The following is a 15,483-nucleotide window of genomic DNA, read 5'->3' as shown; positions in this document are numbered from 1 at the left end:
CAAAGCCCTAGCCAGGATGCTGGAGGTATGGAATAGATCCCAGGGCTCTGTAACACTAGAAAAGGTTTAGAGGAATGGAAGAGCTGGGCTCTGTGAGCCAGTTGTGATCACTAGAGATGCTGAAGGCCAGGTGAAGATACAAGCAAAAAAATTCACTTTGATCAAACTGTGTAAACCCATTAAATGCATCAGCCCAGATACATGGTTGGTGTGGTGGCAAAGGCTTGGGAGGTGTGCCAGGGAATAACAGATCTGTTCTTCCAAGCAACTGGTACCAGTGTTTGGATAAGGTCCCTAAAAACCTGGCCTCTAACTTAAAATTTCCCTTGGAGAAGGTTTTAATGCAACAAGGTGTCAGGAGAACCAAGGTGGAGCAGAAGCTGTAGCTGCAGCAGCACTTCTGCTGGGAGAATGAAGAGGCAAAGCCCACAGAGCCCTGGCTTTGATAGCTCTCCACTAATGGTTGGTATCTGGGGAAAAATGAACAAGCAAAACTCAGCTTGCAGGACTTTAAGAGGACTGAGAGAGGGTAATATTTTATTGAAGTGAGATTTAAAGTAGTACCATAAAAAAAAATGGAAAAAAAAAAGGAAGCCTTTTATCACAGCACAATGGAGCCAGACTGCTTTATCTTGGTCTGTGGCCACTGGAGCTTGGAGACACAGTTAAACAGCAGGTGCAGGCTCAGCTAAGCTTCACAGTCCTTCAGGACAAGGAAGAATTACTTGACTGCAGCAAGGGGCTGCTCTCCCAAGGTTGGGCAACACCTGGCAGGGGCCATGTTCACTGCAAGGAGGACTGTGCCTGTTATCCTGTGCTCTCTGCTCCCAGTGAGCTCAGGGATAGGAGGACAGTCACAGTGTTGGAGCAATCCCTGTCCCAGGCTTGGCCAGAACAGAGGCCTGGTGGTCACAGAGCACAATTCTCCCTCTATGCTTAGTGCAATTAACCTGGAAAGAACAGCAGGCAAGGAGCAGCCTCAGTTCTCCCTGGGGGTTGTCTCCAGCCAGGAAAAGTAGTGAAGAGTAGCAAAGGTGTGCCTTTCTCAGTTTGGTTCCCCACCTCCTTCCAGCAAAGAGGGGGTGGTCTCATGGCACAGACAAGTAACGTTTAGAGCAGCAGTTCAGAGCAGCAGTTGGTTGGTGCTGCACCAGCAGGAGTTCAGGAGTTGGTTCCGTATGTTTCTCCGACTCCCTGCAAGCATCAGAGATTAGTTCTCTGACAGAAAACTCTTCTTTCTCCCCCTTCCTGTCACATAAAGCCCTCTGCACAGGCAAGCTACTGTTACTCAGACTTTACTTTTCCAGTGCCACAAGGCCTCCTGATTCAGAAATCCACCCTCTGCAGCAACACTTTCCCTAAAGACAGATTGCAGATTTCAGCTCCACCCTTAGCACCAGTCAAGCAACTCATAAATCCTTGTTATTAACCAAGCAGATCATTTGGACCCCGGAGGGAGCGGTAGCTGTGCCTGGTCTCAGAAAATACCAACCCCTTGAGTGGGTTGTTCACAGCCACAGGAACCCCAAAAGCCAAGAATGAAGGATTTAATGGGAACAAAGATGTTCCCCACAATTCTCATAAGGCAACTGCCCATGACTGCAGCCAAGTAGGTGCAGCTGGAGCATGACAAGTTCTTGAACATGTATTTTTCTCTCCAAGAGCAGTTGCCCAGGAAACACAACAATATTTGTTTCTTAGTGCTCTTCCCTGCAACAGCCTTGAGGTAAAAATTAGCTTCTCTGATGAAGACAGATCCTTAGAACTGTGGTTCAAAATCCCTGTTTGATGTGGACTTTCTACATCCTGTTTCAGAATCAATCTGGAGTCAGAGGAGGAAGCAACTTTGCCTTTCCTCTGCCTTACCAGTTCATAATCCTCCACGTATTTGTACTTCTTCTCCCGATAGTAGTGCCTCTTCTTCATGCAATGCAGGACAACAATGTCACACAGCACTGTTGCCTAGTGGAGATGGAAAGATTTTAAGGCAGTGACCCTCAGAACTGAGGCAGTACTGCAGAACTGAGCCCAGGCAGTGTCACTTACCACACCGAACAGCGCTAAGCCAGACCCGATGTTAATCATGGTAGGAATTACATCAAATTTTCCTGCCTAGAAGACAGTGACAAGGCTGAATACATTTTTCAGCATCTCTGAAAGCTCTCACTACAGGACTTCCAGGAACTGCCACCCTACCTTTCCAAACACTATGATATGAAAGCGGATGCCATAAGCTTTGACAAGCGTCCGTGACTCAGTGCCATCACTATTCTTGTAGTATTTTGCAAACCTGGAGAAAAGATAGGTCAGAGCTTAGCTAGAAATTCTGAGGTTGCTTATGTGATCATGCAGCATCCAGGTGTGTCCTCTATCCCAAGGGGATGGGCTGAACATTGGCACTTCCAGGCACAAACCCCAAATGATGACTTCATGCAGGCAAGCACATGTAGGAGGAAAGCCCAGAACAGGTGAATGCAAGACAAGTTACCACCAGCCAAATCAGGAAACTTGAAAAGCATAGAAAGGGGAGAAAATTAGGAGGGGAGCAGAGGGACAAACGGGAAGAAATTCAGCCACTCGAGAGGCGAGCAGGCGGCTGCAGGGGACCAGGCAGCCACGAGAGGGCAGGGCCAGGAGCAGCGACTCGGCCTGGCACACAAAGGCTGCTGCATCCCGCACAGGGTGGCCTGCAGGCAAATGACAGGGAGAAGGGATGAGAACAAATAAATGAGATCAGACTTACTCTGCCACGCGGTTGACTAAGCCATGAGGAAGCAGAGAATAGGGTAGAAGAAAAGAGGAAGGATTGGTAAGGGGTTGGAATTAGCAAGAGCACTTTAGATCTGCCTGTGATATCTCCAGCCCGTCTTGCCTGACACCCCACCAGCTGCAGGGCTGGCACCTCCCAGACACACCGGGTGCTGTCTGCATGGCAGCAGCTCCTCGGTGAATTCATCCAAGGCCCACCAAAAAATACCCTGTGCTAAGTGAGATTTTGTGGTTCCAGAAAGAACAGCCCTGAGATGTGTTTCCTCAGACGCAGGAATCCTGCAAGGACCTTGGCATGGTGGTCAATCCCTACTGTTACAGTCTGAGTCTGGATGCAACCCACTGCACTGGTGTTTTACTGGAGGTGCTGGACTGTAATGGCCAGGATGTGTATGTGGTGGTGTACACCAGGATACTGGTGCAGGTTGACAGAGCCATGTACAGAGATCAGTTTTGCCCTCAAGCACAGTGAAGGAGATGCTTCAGTTTCCCCCCAACCTCCCTCAAATTCTGCCCTATCAGCATACCCTAAAACAGTCAGTTCTCCCATTGCCATGCCATGGCCACCCAAAAGCTGATGGAAACATGACTCAGGCACTCTGATGGAACCAGTGGAGCTTCACTGACCTCCCCTCTCTGCTGTGGTTTGCACACAGTGAGGACCCCACTCCTCTGTCTTACAGCATCAGAAAAACTCTCCAAGTTTCCTTCTGGTGCTCTCCAAGCACCATGGAAAGCCCAAAACTGCCACAACTGCCCATGGCAGACTGAGCCTCGGGTGCCCTCCCCAGCCACACTACCTGAAGTTGTAGCCAGGTGAGACGGTGTGGGCAGTGTCCTTGCTGTCCAGGCGCCGGAAGGAGTATTTTGGCACACAGTGGGAAGCAGCTCGGTCAAGGTTGCAGTCCCAGTTGATCTGCAGGGCCATGACTCCACCCTGCCAAGTGTGGAGAGGAGAAGGTCTCTGCTAGAAGGCACTCTGCTGACCAGGACCCCGATTTACTGGTTCTTGTCCCAGACACAGTTAAACACTCCTTGCTTCTGCTGCAGAAGGGTCTGGCACATAATCCCACCCAAACAAGCCAAGGCAAACTAGTAGAATTGACTCCAGTCCCTCTGACCAGAGCACCTCTCCATCCTGCAGCTACTCTGTGTTCTGTGGCTCATGCCACAAGGCAGAGGAGACAACGACCTACCACTGCTTTTTTACACAAATGACACCCAAGAGAACGGTCTGTCAAATACCTCCACAGCCATTTCCTGGAAGTTCTGCCCTGCAGCTTCGACTATTTGCCCTAAACGAAAGATGGGGCAGAAGGGATCTGTGTGGGCATCATAGATGCAGTTCTTGAGGTAGGCAGAGGTGATAGTGGGGAGGATGTTTCGTCTGCAAGGGAAGAGAGAGAGAAGAGCTGTTGCATCTTCTTCCACTACTCCAGCTCCCCTTCACTGCCCAGGACACCCGACAGCACAATATCCCCCTGGTATTTACTTGCTGAAGTTGAACTTGCGGTACCAAATGTTGTTCTTCACCAGAAGGGTGAAGTTCTCAGCTTCTCGCAGGAACGCTGGCCTACAAAACAAGAGTAAGGGTAAGTAAGTACAACATATTTTCCAAAGAGGACTCTGCAGGGTCCTTGGTACTCATCTCTTCAGTTTTTCCCAACAGCACCTTGCAGGAAGAAGCACCAGCTGCATTACTGTCAGACTCATCTCAGGAGGGCCACCACTGAGCAGGAAGACAGACAGAGCACTCGCCTGGGTATGTGACTGTCATCCTCCACAGGGCACCATGCAAGGACTTCACAGGTCTTAATGCTGCTGTTGTATGAAACACACTCCCCTGTCTGGATGCCTGGAAAGACAAGTGCATGGAGGTACTACTAAGCAAAACCAGAGGCAGTATTTGTCCTGTGATGTCTCCTCCCTCCATATGGTGAAAGCAATTTTCTGAGAGGCAAAGTGTCACCACCAAGACCCTCATTATCTTCCAGTACAATTTGTAATGCAATTTCAGAGAAAGAAGCACCAGGTCCTTTCCCTGAGTCAAATCTTCATTGGTGTGAAATACTGCTTCAGGGACTCAAGGCCTTGAAAAAGCCCTCACACCATTTGCCAGCTCACCAAAGCCCACATCTACCCAGCATCCACCCAACACAGTCTACCTGCTCTTCCCCAGCAGAAAAATCTGAGCTTCCCTCTGCTTCCCTTTCAGTTCTCTTAAGTGTGAGATGAGGAGACTTGAAGTGAAATGCTGCTTCCTTCACAGCAGGAAAGGCACAGCACAAAGGTATCATCACACAGACTGCAACACTTTTGCAACAGGTTTCTTACCATTGCTGTGGGTGCTGACGTATCCTGGAACACATTTGTTCTTCATCGTGCACTCTGTTTTTTCATCTGGAAGCTGGAGAGGAACAATAATTTCACTAAGCTCTCCCCCACACTCCCACCCACACAAGGCAGGGTTAAAGCAAATCCTGCACCTACCTCCGGGCAGTGGCCTTGGCTTTGGTTCAGCGTGAGTATCACATTGGTCATGACAAACACAGTGTTCTCACCCTGAACAAGCAAAACAAGAAGGAAACTTAAGGGTGACAGTCTGCCAAGAGCATCCAAGGTATTTTTGTTGACAGCACCCAGGTGGTCCCATAGAAGGGACTTGCTTTGGACATGCTGGTGCAGCAGTAAAGGAGCAGATTCCCACATGTATTGCCTGATGCCACTGTGTTGAGCCAGAGGAAGGACTGCAGGACTAGAAACTCCCACTCGGCCCAAATTTCTTCATTCTCATTATCAAAACAGATCACGTGGTTCCTCAGGGGACTTGCAAGGCAGAAGCAGAAGCAGAGCTCCAGCTGCAAGTCCGAGCACAAGTCCCACTCTTTTTGCACTAGATCAATTGGAAATTTGACCAGTTCTAGTTTGTTTCTTCAGGGAGCACCATTTTTGTCACTTTACTCTCATTACTTTCAGGTCTGTATGGTTCTGGATCTGTCATTTGCTTCTGCTCCACTGATATGCAAACATGATCACTGAACCAAAATCTGTCTCTGTCTCCTTTTCTGCACCACATGGTGTGCAGAGGGACTCCCAAGTAGCAGCTTGGCTGTGCCTGCCCATCCCAAAGGCCACCACATATGGCCCACAGCATGCAGATTGCCACAGACACAGTCAATCAGTAACTACAGCTTCCTGTTCTGTACCGGATCAAACAACTTGCAGGCTATTCCTGGGGTTTCTGCCAACAAGCTAACTTGGGTTTCCTTGCTTCGGAGCAGTAAGAAAGAGGACATGTGGTTACTGTTGCAGGTTTTTTCTGAAGCCTACAAAGTTCCTCCTCTGCAGGGACTGGTGCTGTTCAGCATCTCTTTAGGCAACATCCACAGAGTGGCATTGATGCACCCTCAGCAAGTTTGCTGGAAACACAAAGCTGTGGGGTGCAGTCTCATGCTGGAGGTAAGGGATGGCATCCAGAAGGGCCTGGGCAGGCTGGAGGAGCTGCGCCTGTGTGAACCTCATCATGTTCAACAAGGCCAACTGCAAGGTCCTCATGAGGGTCGGGGCTCCACCCGTGTCCTGGGCTGCATCAAAAGCCACATGACCAGCAACTCGAAGGGGGGATTCTGCTCTTCTACTCCTCTCTCAGGGGACTCCACCTGCAGTGCTGCATCCAGCTCTGAGGCCACAAAAATAACGAGGTTATGGACCTGTTGGAGCGAGTCCAGAGGAGGCCACAAAGATGCTCGAAGGGCTGGAGTAACTCTGCTATGGAGACAGGCTGAGAGAATTGGGGTTGATCAGCCTGGAGAAGAAAAGGCTCCAGGGAGACCTTAGACGCCTTACCAGTACCTAGAGGGAGCTTATAAAAAGGAGGGAGAGGGAATTTTTACATGGGCAGATAATGATAGGACAAGAGGGAAGTTTTAAACTAAAAGAGGAGAGATTTAGAAGAAATTCTTTCCTGTGAGGGTGGTGAGGCCTTGGCACAGTTTGCCCAGAGAAGTTGTGGCTGCCTCATCCTTGGAAGTGTTCAGGGCCTGGATGGACAGGGCTTGGAGCAACCTGGGCTAGTGGAAGGTGTCCCTGCCCATGGCAGGGGCTTGAAATTGGGTTACCTTTAAGGTTCCTTTCAACCCAAACCACTCTGTGATTCTACACAAGCGCACACAGAGATGTATTTTTCTTTAAACAAACTTCCCCAGGGCTGGTGGTACAGGTGCTCAGCATGATCAGTAACAAAGCAAAGCTGCTTTGTTCTGTCATATCCAGGCCATGCTGGAGCCGAAGCTGCTCTGCCCTCAGTGGAGTTCAGCAAAGCAGAAGCTGATTGCCAGAAAACCCTCCCTGTGCATGTGAAAGCGACTGGTACCTGAGGAGGGATGACATAGTCGGCCACATCCCAGATCCTGGCTCCCAAGGTGGACGTGTTTGTCAGCGTTACTCCTTTCACCTTCGTGGTTACAGAACTGACCACAGAGTCTGTTTCCTGGTAGCCCTTCTCCCACACAAAGACCCACCTGCAGGAGAAGGATCACAAGAAACAACCCATAAACACCACAGACAAGCATAGGTGGTCGGAATGTCTCCTCTTCCCACATGCCGCCCGCGAGGGCCAGTCCGGATAGTTCCACAGCGATTCCCTACAACAGGGTCACAGGAGTGGCAATCTCCCTTGTGATTCTTAGAAAGGTATTTTTTGTTTTCGGAGCGGTTTGCAGGGTGTGATTTGCTCTCATGCCCAGCACTGTGAACACCACTCACCGCCCGGGTCGGCCCCGCTCCTGAGGGGTCCCGTTCTGCGGGCAGCCCCCAGACTGCAATTAATTCTGCTCTCTAAGCAGTGCCATCCCCTCCTCCGTGTGAGCTCCGGGCTCACCCCCCTCAGCCCGGAGGGACCCCCGAAGCCTCGGGGTGCCCCAACCCCTGCAAGGCCACCCTCTCCATGTGAACTCCGGACTCCACTCAGCCCGGAGGGTCCCCCGACAGCCTCGGGGTGCCGCAGCCCCTGAGGGAGGCGGCGGCTCCCGCCCCTCCGTGCCCCCTCACGGGGGGCTGGCCGCAGCGCCGCTCACCCGATCACATAAGCGAGGATGCCGAGCTGCACCCCGCGGTTGATGAGCCCCACTTTGCGGCTCCGGATCAGCACGATGCGGGGCGTGTCGTACTCGAAGAGGTAGCTCCAGAGAACCCCGCACGACGCCATGGTGGCGGCCGCGAGGGGCGGGGAGGACAGGGCAGGGCGGGCCGGAGCGCTCACAGCGCCCCGGGCCGCCCTCAGGGCGCTCCGAGTTGCCCTCGGGGCGCTCCGAGCCTTCCTCACAGCGCCCCGGGCCGCCCTCACGGCGCTCCCGATTCTCCCTCGCAGCACTCCCGATCTTCCCTCACAGCGCCCCGGGCCGCCCTCACGGCGCTCCGAGCTTTTCCTACAGCGCCTCGATTCTCCCTCACAGCGCCCCAAGCTTCTCTCACGGCGCTCCGAGCCGCCTTCACAGCGCCCCAAGCCGTCGTCACGGCGCTCCCGATCTTCCCTCACGGCACTCCTGATCTTCCCTCACAGCTCCCTGGCCTCCCTCACAGCGCCCAGGGCCGCCCTCACAGCGCCCCGAGTCTCCCTCACAGCGCCTCGGTCTTTCCGCACAGCTCCCGGGCCGCCCTCACGGCGCTCCCCGGCCCCGGGGCCGCCCCGCGCTCGCTGCCCGCGGCCGGCGGAGGCAGAGGCCGCCCGGAGCTGCCCCGGCTGTTTTCACAGAGTCACAGAACCCTTTAGGTCGGAAAAGAGCTCTGGTAAGTCGGGTCCAACTTGTGACCCAACCCTGCAGTAAGTGCCACGTTCAGTCGGGGATTCCACACCTCCCTGGGCAGCCCCTTCCAATACCTGACCACCCTTTCCATGGAGAAATTCCTCCTGCTGTCCCACCTGCCCCTGCCCTGGCCCAGCCTGAGGCCGTTCCTTCTCCTCCTGTCGCTGTTCCCCCTCCTGGCAGGGATTGCAGAGCCAGAAGGTCCCCCCTGAGCCTCCTTTTCTCCAGCTGAGCCCCCCCCAGCTCCCTCAGCCACTCCTGCTGCTCCAGCCCCTTCCCAGCTCCGTTCCCTTTTCCCTGCACACGCTCCAGCCCCTCAGTGACCTTCTGGACTAAAGGGCACAGGACTGGGCATAGTTTTGACAGGAGCAGGGGTTGGGGCTGCCAGGGCAGGGCTCATCCAAGTACTCATGCAGGTGGTGGGTCATTTGGGAAGATGCTGTCACTCCAGTTACTAAACTGGGGGATTTTCCCCCCATGCTACTCATCATTAGGAAGTTTATTGAGGGTTTTTCACCTCTATACTGCCCTAATGGGTCAGACATTACCTAGAAGTCTGCAGCTCTCAGCCCTATGCTCATTCTGGACTTTGGAGTCTCCCAAAAGAGCTGAACTGACAACCTCAATCATCCTCACACCAACTCATTCCTTGCAGCCAGCTCAGGGTGGGGACCAAGCACCTGCCTCCAAAAGAGAGCAGAGCATACCAAAGACCATCACCCTCCAATCCACAACGAACAAATCCTGTATTTATCCTCTTGCAGAATTAATCTTTGCTATAAAACTGGGATCTGCCACCTAATTCATGCACCTTCCACCTGGTCCTGAGATACCCAACACAGTGTTTATGTTAGAAACATCATCATAATCCTCAGAAGAGTGGGTCAATCATTAGGGAAGAGATGGAGTGAGTTGACAAAGGGGCAGTGGGAATTTCAGGCTGTACGAAACAATTAAAGAGCTTTAGGTCAGCTATATATTAGCAAAATGCTTTAGTTTTTACAAAACCAGTCAAAACTGAAAGGACAAAAAAAAGGAGTGGGAAAAGGATAAGGAAGAACTTATATTCAAAATCACAGTCTTAGGTGAATATTCGGTGTAATTATTTTCAAAAGGAGAATTGGTTCATATGCTAGAACAGAAATGCATTAATGCCTATGGCAATATTTTCCCACTCTAGATATAAAAGATGTTGCAATATGAATATTAACACAATTAATGAAGTTATAAATACAGCTGGCATGATCTGCCAGCGATATATCTTAAAATACATGTGGGAAATGGAAAGGGCAAACTGCTGGGTTAGCTGAGAAGGAACAAAGTTTCCTTGAAAGGAGTGCAGAATATACCTGGTACAATCCTTCTCACCTTGTTCCTACAAAAATAGAATATGCCTAAATGTAACAAAAATAGAGAATAGCAAAGGTGTTGGAGCACAGATTAATCTGCCCTGAATTTGCTGCTCCTCTGACCTTACACATCATAGCAGAGCTACTTGAACCATTTCAGGAGGAGGAGGAGGAGGTGTAGGAAGCAAGACCTGCTTGAAGATAAGAGCGAGTGGTCCAGCATTACAATTCCAATGAGTATGAATGAAATGTCCAAAAATATTACACAAAGACAGTAAAGGTGCTTTTTATTGTAGTTCCTGAGTTCAAGCTGAAAGGAGCAATACAAAGAGAGCAGCTGAGCTTTTCAGAACATGCTTTGTCTGTGCCACTGGAATCATCTAAAATGAGTGTGTTTAATGTGGTCAGAACATGAAGCCTTCAATGGGAAGTTATGAAACTTGCTCTGTGGCCTCTTTCTAGAGCCTCTTGGTCCAGGGCTGCAGAAAGCTGGGTGAGGGTGAGGCAGAAAATGCTCAGCACCACATTTTCAAGTGATTCCCCTTTTGGGAATGGGTCATATTTTGAGGAGGCTCTTGGCTTTCTTCAGGGTGCAACCAGACAGCACCAGCTGCTGAAACCAGTGGGAGGTTGTGCTGCACTGCCCTTTTCTCCTTCAGCAGGAGCTGCTCATGGCACTGGTGTTGGTTGGTATTTGCCACAACAGCACCACTTTTGGTAGCGTGGTTAAGAGACCCCTTCTTTCTGGGTTACCCCATCTCATATTGTTCATAATCATGGTTCTCTCTGGACTGATTGGTGCATATCAGCTCGAATTCTTCATTATCTTGGTTCTTTTTGGACTCCCTGGGGTACACCAGCTCGAATTCTTCATTATCTTGGTTCTCATTGAACTGGCTGGTGCAGCAGCTGCCAGCGCCACAAAATTTCACAGGGTGGCTCTGCAACAGCAATTCCCGTCAAAAATTAAAGAAAACAGCATTTACTGCCTCATCCAACCACACAGAGAATTTTCCACAGGGATCCTCACCATTGGGGCTTTTTGTTTGACACAGCACAATGGGGATGATGATGATAGATCAGCAGATCTGGAGGAGGATCCTCTTTCTGTGTTGCCATCACCCACCCGAGCGAAACCGAATCGACACCTCACGAGCTGTTGGAACACCAACGCGCTCCCGCGGGCACACACCCACCACAGGGAAGCAGCAACTCTTAACTGACTCAAGGAAATGCATCCTCTGGGCACAGGACTTATTGCCCTGAGGGGGACAACAGGAATCTAGTTTTAGGCCCTCGGAATCTAATCTGGAAATATGGGTGGGTGGTAGAAACACGAAGCGGTTTGGGATGACATCCTCAGTTCTCTCTTCTGAATGGAGGGTCCCAAAGGGTAAGTGTCTGTCTTTACCTCAACAATATGGTCTTGAAGGTGCTGCAGACTTGTTTCTAGAGGTTTCTTTATCATGGTAACAGCAACATGGGACACACATCACCTGTGCAGCATTAAAAGTGAGCATGTCAGCTGGCCTAAGCTGCTTGGAGAACTGAAGACAAACATTAGATCTTCCTCCAGCCCTTCCAGCCTTCTGAAATGAGGGTGCTGAGCCCACCCTGATGAAGGGAATTTGCCTGGCGTTTGACCTGGCAGCCTAAATTAACACACAAAGAGACATTCAACCAAATTAATAACTCAGCTAATGTCAATGAGTGTTTTGCTGCAGAAAGGCTGCAGAAAGAAGTTCAGTGGCAGGTAAAGCGGGTAGAAAGCCCAGCAATGATGTGTGGGAGGCTGACAATGATGAGCGTGCTCATACACTGAAGGCTTTAGAATCACATTACCCAGGACCAGCTCTGAACTCCTGAGCACACTTCAGCATTTTCCATTCTTTGATCAGTTAAGAGTGACAAGAACCATGAGAGCCTTTCCCAGCTTCCAGTTTCTTATTCTATCAAAAACTTTCCTGATGCACAGCTCACATCAGCTTATGGATCAATAAGCAGTCACAGAGCATGGAACAAAGAGATCATTTAAATCTGACAATGAAAGCTGGCAGTGCAGACAAAAATCATTACATTAAATTGAAAGACATACTAAAACACACAATGGTACTAATATCCAACCTCTGATAACAACACCCATATGCCTTCTGTCTCAGACATGCTGTGGGGACTCCAAGTCCTTTATTGTTCTTGACTGGTTTACTTGAGTGATCTCTAGGTCCTGTTCTCCTTCATTTAGGTAAATAATCTGAATGGGAATTTGCTCAGCTGAAGGGACAGAAGGTCAGTTCCAGGGGTGGCAGATATTCATTGATCACTCTGTCATAGCTATACAAAATTTGTTCTATAGTTGGTTGCCCGTTCAAGTACTAAAAAAGGAAAGTGTTTTGGAGGATATATCTGGTGGAAATGCCATCAGCTCAGCACTCTGCTTGCTGCCATCTCCAGGTACTCATTCAGATTATGGTCATCTAAAGAAAAATTCATTTTCCCCCTTTTCTTTCTCTTTGGCTTCAGTCCCTGTTGCTCTGCTTTGCCATCTTGATGCCAACAAACCAGCCCAAAGCAAGCTTTTAATTGATTGCACTCTCTGCTGTACATCCAACTGCAAGCTAATTTTGGCAGACTCCGAGTGCTTTCAAGCTCCCCAGATCATGGAATCGTTTGCTTCCCATTCACCACGATCTGATTTGTATTCTCTGAGGCAGTGAGTCACTCAGGAAAACACACTGGGATGTGTTCTGCTTTCTCCTTGCTTACACAGACATGAAATGCCCTTTTTCCTGTGCTGAACAGTTCCGCACTCTGTGGCCAACACATGTTTTGGGGGCCAGCTCAGCCTCTGAAACCTGCAGGTCAGTGAAGTTTTATTTGTGAATTTTCCTAACTCTTTCCAGGATCAGAGTTTTTTCCTAGCCCTCGGGGTAGGGATTATTTTACCTCTGCTCTTGGTGGCACAGAAGCTCTGGGACAGCTTTGTGTTCAGAGGTTTCTTGATCTCTGTCTGCAACTTGTGTTACATGTCCTCAATTTTTAAGCATATGAGCTTTTAGGTTTGTAGCTTCCAGATCTGTATGCCCCTAACTGGGATCTGGCAATCAAGGTGAATTCTTTACTCTTTGGATATTATCACCAGCAAAATTTTACCTCTGTGAACTAAACACTTTCACCTTATGATCTGAGTCATGTCTATTGTGCTATATATTTTACCCCAACATAAGACAGAGTAGCTGAATAAACAATTCTGTTGTCCAGGGCATGAGAGGAATAATTATTCTGTGGGGTTCTATTCACAAGCATTCCTTATTTCTCTTGGTTCTTGAAGGGTTAATAAGGCTAAAATATTATACAAGTTTGTTGTTTGTCACTCAGACAGATCCAGACCTGAATCCACAGCCTTTTTGAGTAATTCCAATGTACACCTTTTTTTATTTTCAAAGCACTACTACTCACCCCTCAGAAAGCTTTGAAGAATGTTTGCTCTTCCATGGTGTAATTAAATTTTGGGAAGAGAACATTGCTCTTTATTAGCACAGTGAAATCTTCAGAGCTCCTCAGAACAGCAAGCCTAAAACATCAAATTAACCAACTTCTTTTACTTAAATACATCAGTTAATGTTATGCTACTTTACTATTACCTGGAAAGCTGTCAGTGGGAGGAATAAGTTGCTAAAATTAACACTAAACTGCAGGGAGTTAGGGGGCTCAGGGGGGCAAGGAAGATATGGGTGGTTTTCTTAGTTTTAAGTTTAAATTTTTCTCTATTGTACTTGTTTGTGTGGGCCAGGCCTAAGCAGAATCTCTACATGTAGCTGAAATATGAGTTCAGGAGGCTTCTGATATAAATCTGGCTATAGAATTGTAGTAAGAAGTTACACGATTTGGCAGCTGCAGGTTCCTGCAGCAGGAATCGAGAGTTTCACTGCTGGGCCCCACAGACAGGGGGCCATTTACACCAGAGCTGCACAGGTAAGAGTATAAGGATTAGCCACAGGCTTGACCAGGGGTGTTTTAATCTCCATCAAGACAGCCATTCCAAGGGGAAAACCTTTAAAGTCTTCAAAGCATTCATCCTTGGAAGGGACAGTGCTCCTAAGCAGGGAATATTTTTTCCATCATTATGTTGTATTTCACTCTATAATAGCCCAGACCTTACTAATGTAAGTTACTTTTTGAATAACTAAAAATGAATGAACCCATAATGTCAAACTGTCCACCATTAATCCACTGGGAAGCATCTGGAGTCTGATCCAAAACTCTCCAGAAAAAGGTGTTGTCAACACCTGTCCTTCAGCCAACTCATGCAACAACTGCCCTGCCTCAGGCACAGTCCAGAATAAAAGAACCTCCTTGCCAACATGCAATGGCTTTGTTTGGCTCCTGCCATGACTAAGGGGAAGGAAAAGGAGGCTTCTTGTAGAGACTTACCTTTCAAAGGGATTTGGACAACAAAGACAATCATGGGTGTAACCAAAGCCCAGCGTTGCTACCTCGGTATCTCAGCCCCATGGCAAAGCTTCCTGGGCTCTGACCTCAGTCTCACGTATTGTTTTGGCAGAAAAAACCCCACTCAGCTTTGCTTTTCAGTGATCCTTCCATTTTTTTTGAACTGTGAAGGAACTTTTTACATCAGAACCAAATGTCTCTTCCATTATTTTTGGTGCCTGACCGACTCCTGGCACCTCAGAGAGGGATGGGGAACAAGGCAGAGCGTGTCAGCTGTGCAGTGTAATTAAAAGCAAAATTCCCTGTGTAGCATCCGCAGCAGAGCCCACACAGTGTGACATTTCAGAATGACTGGCAGCCACTGGCACTTTGTAAAAAGCCCCCAGGATTTCATTAACTCAGGAAGCTCATGCATATCTTTCCCGGATGCTGTAGGAACAATTGCAGCCTTCCTGTTGTTGGACAAAGCCTTTTTCAGATCATAACTCTGTGCACAGGAGAAGGGAATGGGAATTGCTTTAAAGTGCTGAAAAACCTCAGCAGAAGGAGCTGTAGGAGGCATTGTGGGCTCTGGAGGGGACCTGGATGTGGAAAAACCACTCAATCTCTGCAGAAAACCCCAGATCAGGGAGAAGATATTTGCATAGGAACATATGTATCTTACGTCTTATACATGTGTGCTTGCATCTTTTAAAAGAACTAAATTAATAAAAGTCTAAAATGACCTGGTTTCTTACACATATATTTCAAAGCTAGTTGAGAAGAGCTAAAATTGATTATTATTTTCTCTCTTAAGGTATAATTTCTATAATTTCAGTTGAAATCAAATCTTTCATAGATTTTTTTGATGCTTTGGCTGCCACAGACTAGAAACAGAATATATTTCTGTCAGATATTTTACAGTCATGGGGTTACAACAAAAGGTGTCTCTGAGGCCCTTCCATCCTGAGTCTTGTTCCTGGAGCTTTCTTATCTCACTGTCACAGGTTGCCAGCACTGAGGTTCTCATCACCTGCCTAGAGAGGAGGAAGAGCCTTTTCCTGGGCCTGAGGTGGATCCCAAACCCCCTCCTGCAGCACAGGGCACAGCCAGCCCACCCCAGTGGGGCAGGG

The 15,483-nt window shown here is 48.9% G+C and overlaps 1 protein-coding gene across 2 annotated transcripts; it reads right to left on the bottom strand.

The window, feature by feature from the left end:
* Positions 1-500: 500 nt before the first annotated feature.
* On the bottom strand, positions 501-8,275 carry P2RX4 (purinergic receptor P2X 4). Of its 2 annotated transcripts, XM_071571727.1 has the most exons (12): positions 7,845-8,275; positions 7,142-7,289; positions 5,260-5,331; positions 5,104-5,176; positions 4,528-4,624; positions 4,262-4,342; positions 4,015-4,156; positions 3,570-3,706; positions 2,197-2,290; positions 2,047-2,112; positions 1,867-1,962; positions 501-1,194 (listed from the first exon to the last, which is right to left on the bottom strand). In XM_071571727.1, exons 1-12 carry the CDS (start codon positions 7,973-7,975, stop codon positions 1,162-1,164), a joined length of 1,170 nt encoding a protein of 389 aa, XP_071427828.1. In that variant the 5' UTR covers positions 7,976-8,275; the 3' UTR covers positions 501-1,161. The 2 variants fall into 2 exon arrangements, with proteins under 2 accessions (XP_071427828.1, XP_071427827.1); XM_071571726.1 differs by lacking the exons at positions 501-1,194; positions 1,867-1,962; positions 2,047-2,112; positions 2,197-2,290 and adding an exon at positions 2,302-2,687 and having other exon boundaries at positions 7,845-8,019.
* Between the last annotated feature and the right edge of the window lie 7,208 nt (positions 8,276-15,483).

Source organism: Pithys albifrons, chromosome 17 (assembly GCF_047495875.1).
Source record: "Pithys albifrons albifrons isolate INPA30051 chromosome 17, PitAlb_v1, whole genome shotgun sequence".
NCBI classification, from domain to species: domain Eukaryota; kingdom Metazoa; phylum Chordata; class Aves; order Passeriformes; family Thamnophilidae; genus Pithys; species Pithys albifrons.
This window is presented reverse-complemented; position numbering and strand designations above follow the sequence as displayed.

Coding starts and splice junctions, on each gene's coding strand:
- P2RX4 (XM_071571727.1), bottom strand. CDS start 7,975: ATGGCGTCGTGCGGGGTTCTCTGGAGCTACCTCTTCGAGTACGACACG. Junction 5,177..5,259: donor GCCAAGGCCACTGCCCGGAG/GTAGGTGCAGGA, acceptor GTTCCTCTCCAG/CTTCCAGATGAAAAAACAGA. Junction 1,195..1,866: donor ACGTGGAGGATTATGAACTG/GTAAGGCAGAGG, acceptor TGATGCTTGCAG/GGAGTCGGAGAAACATACGG.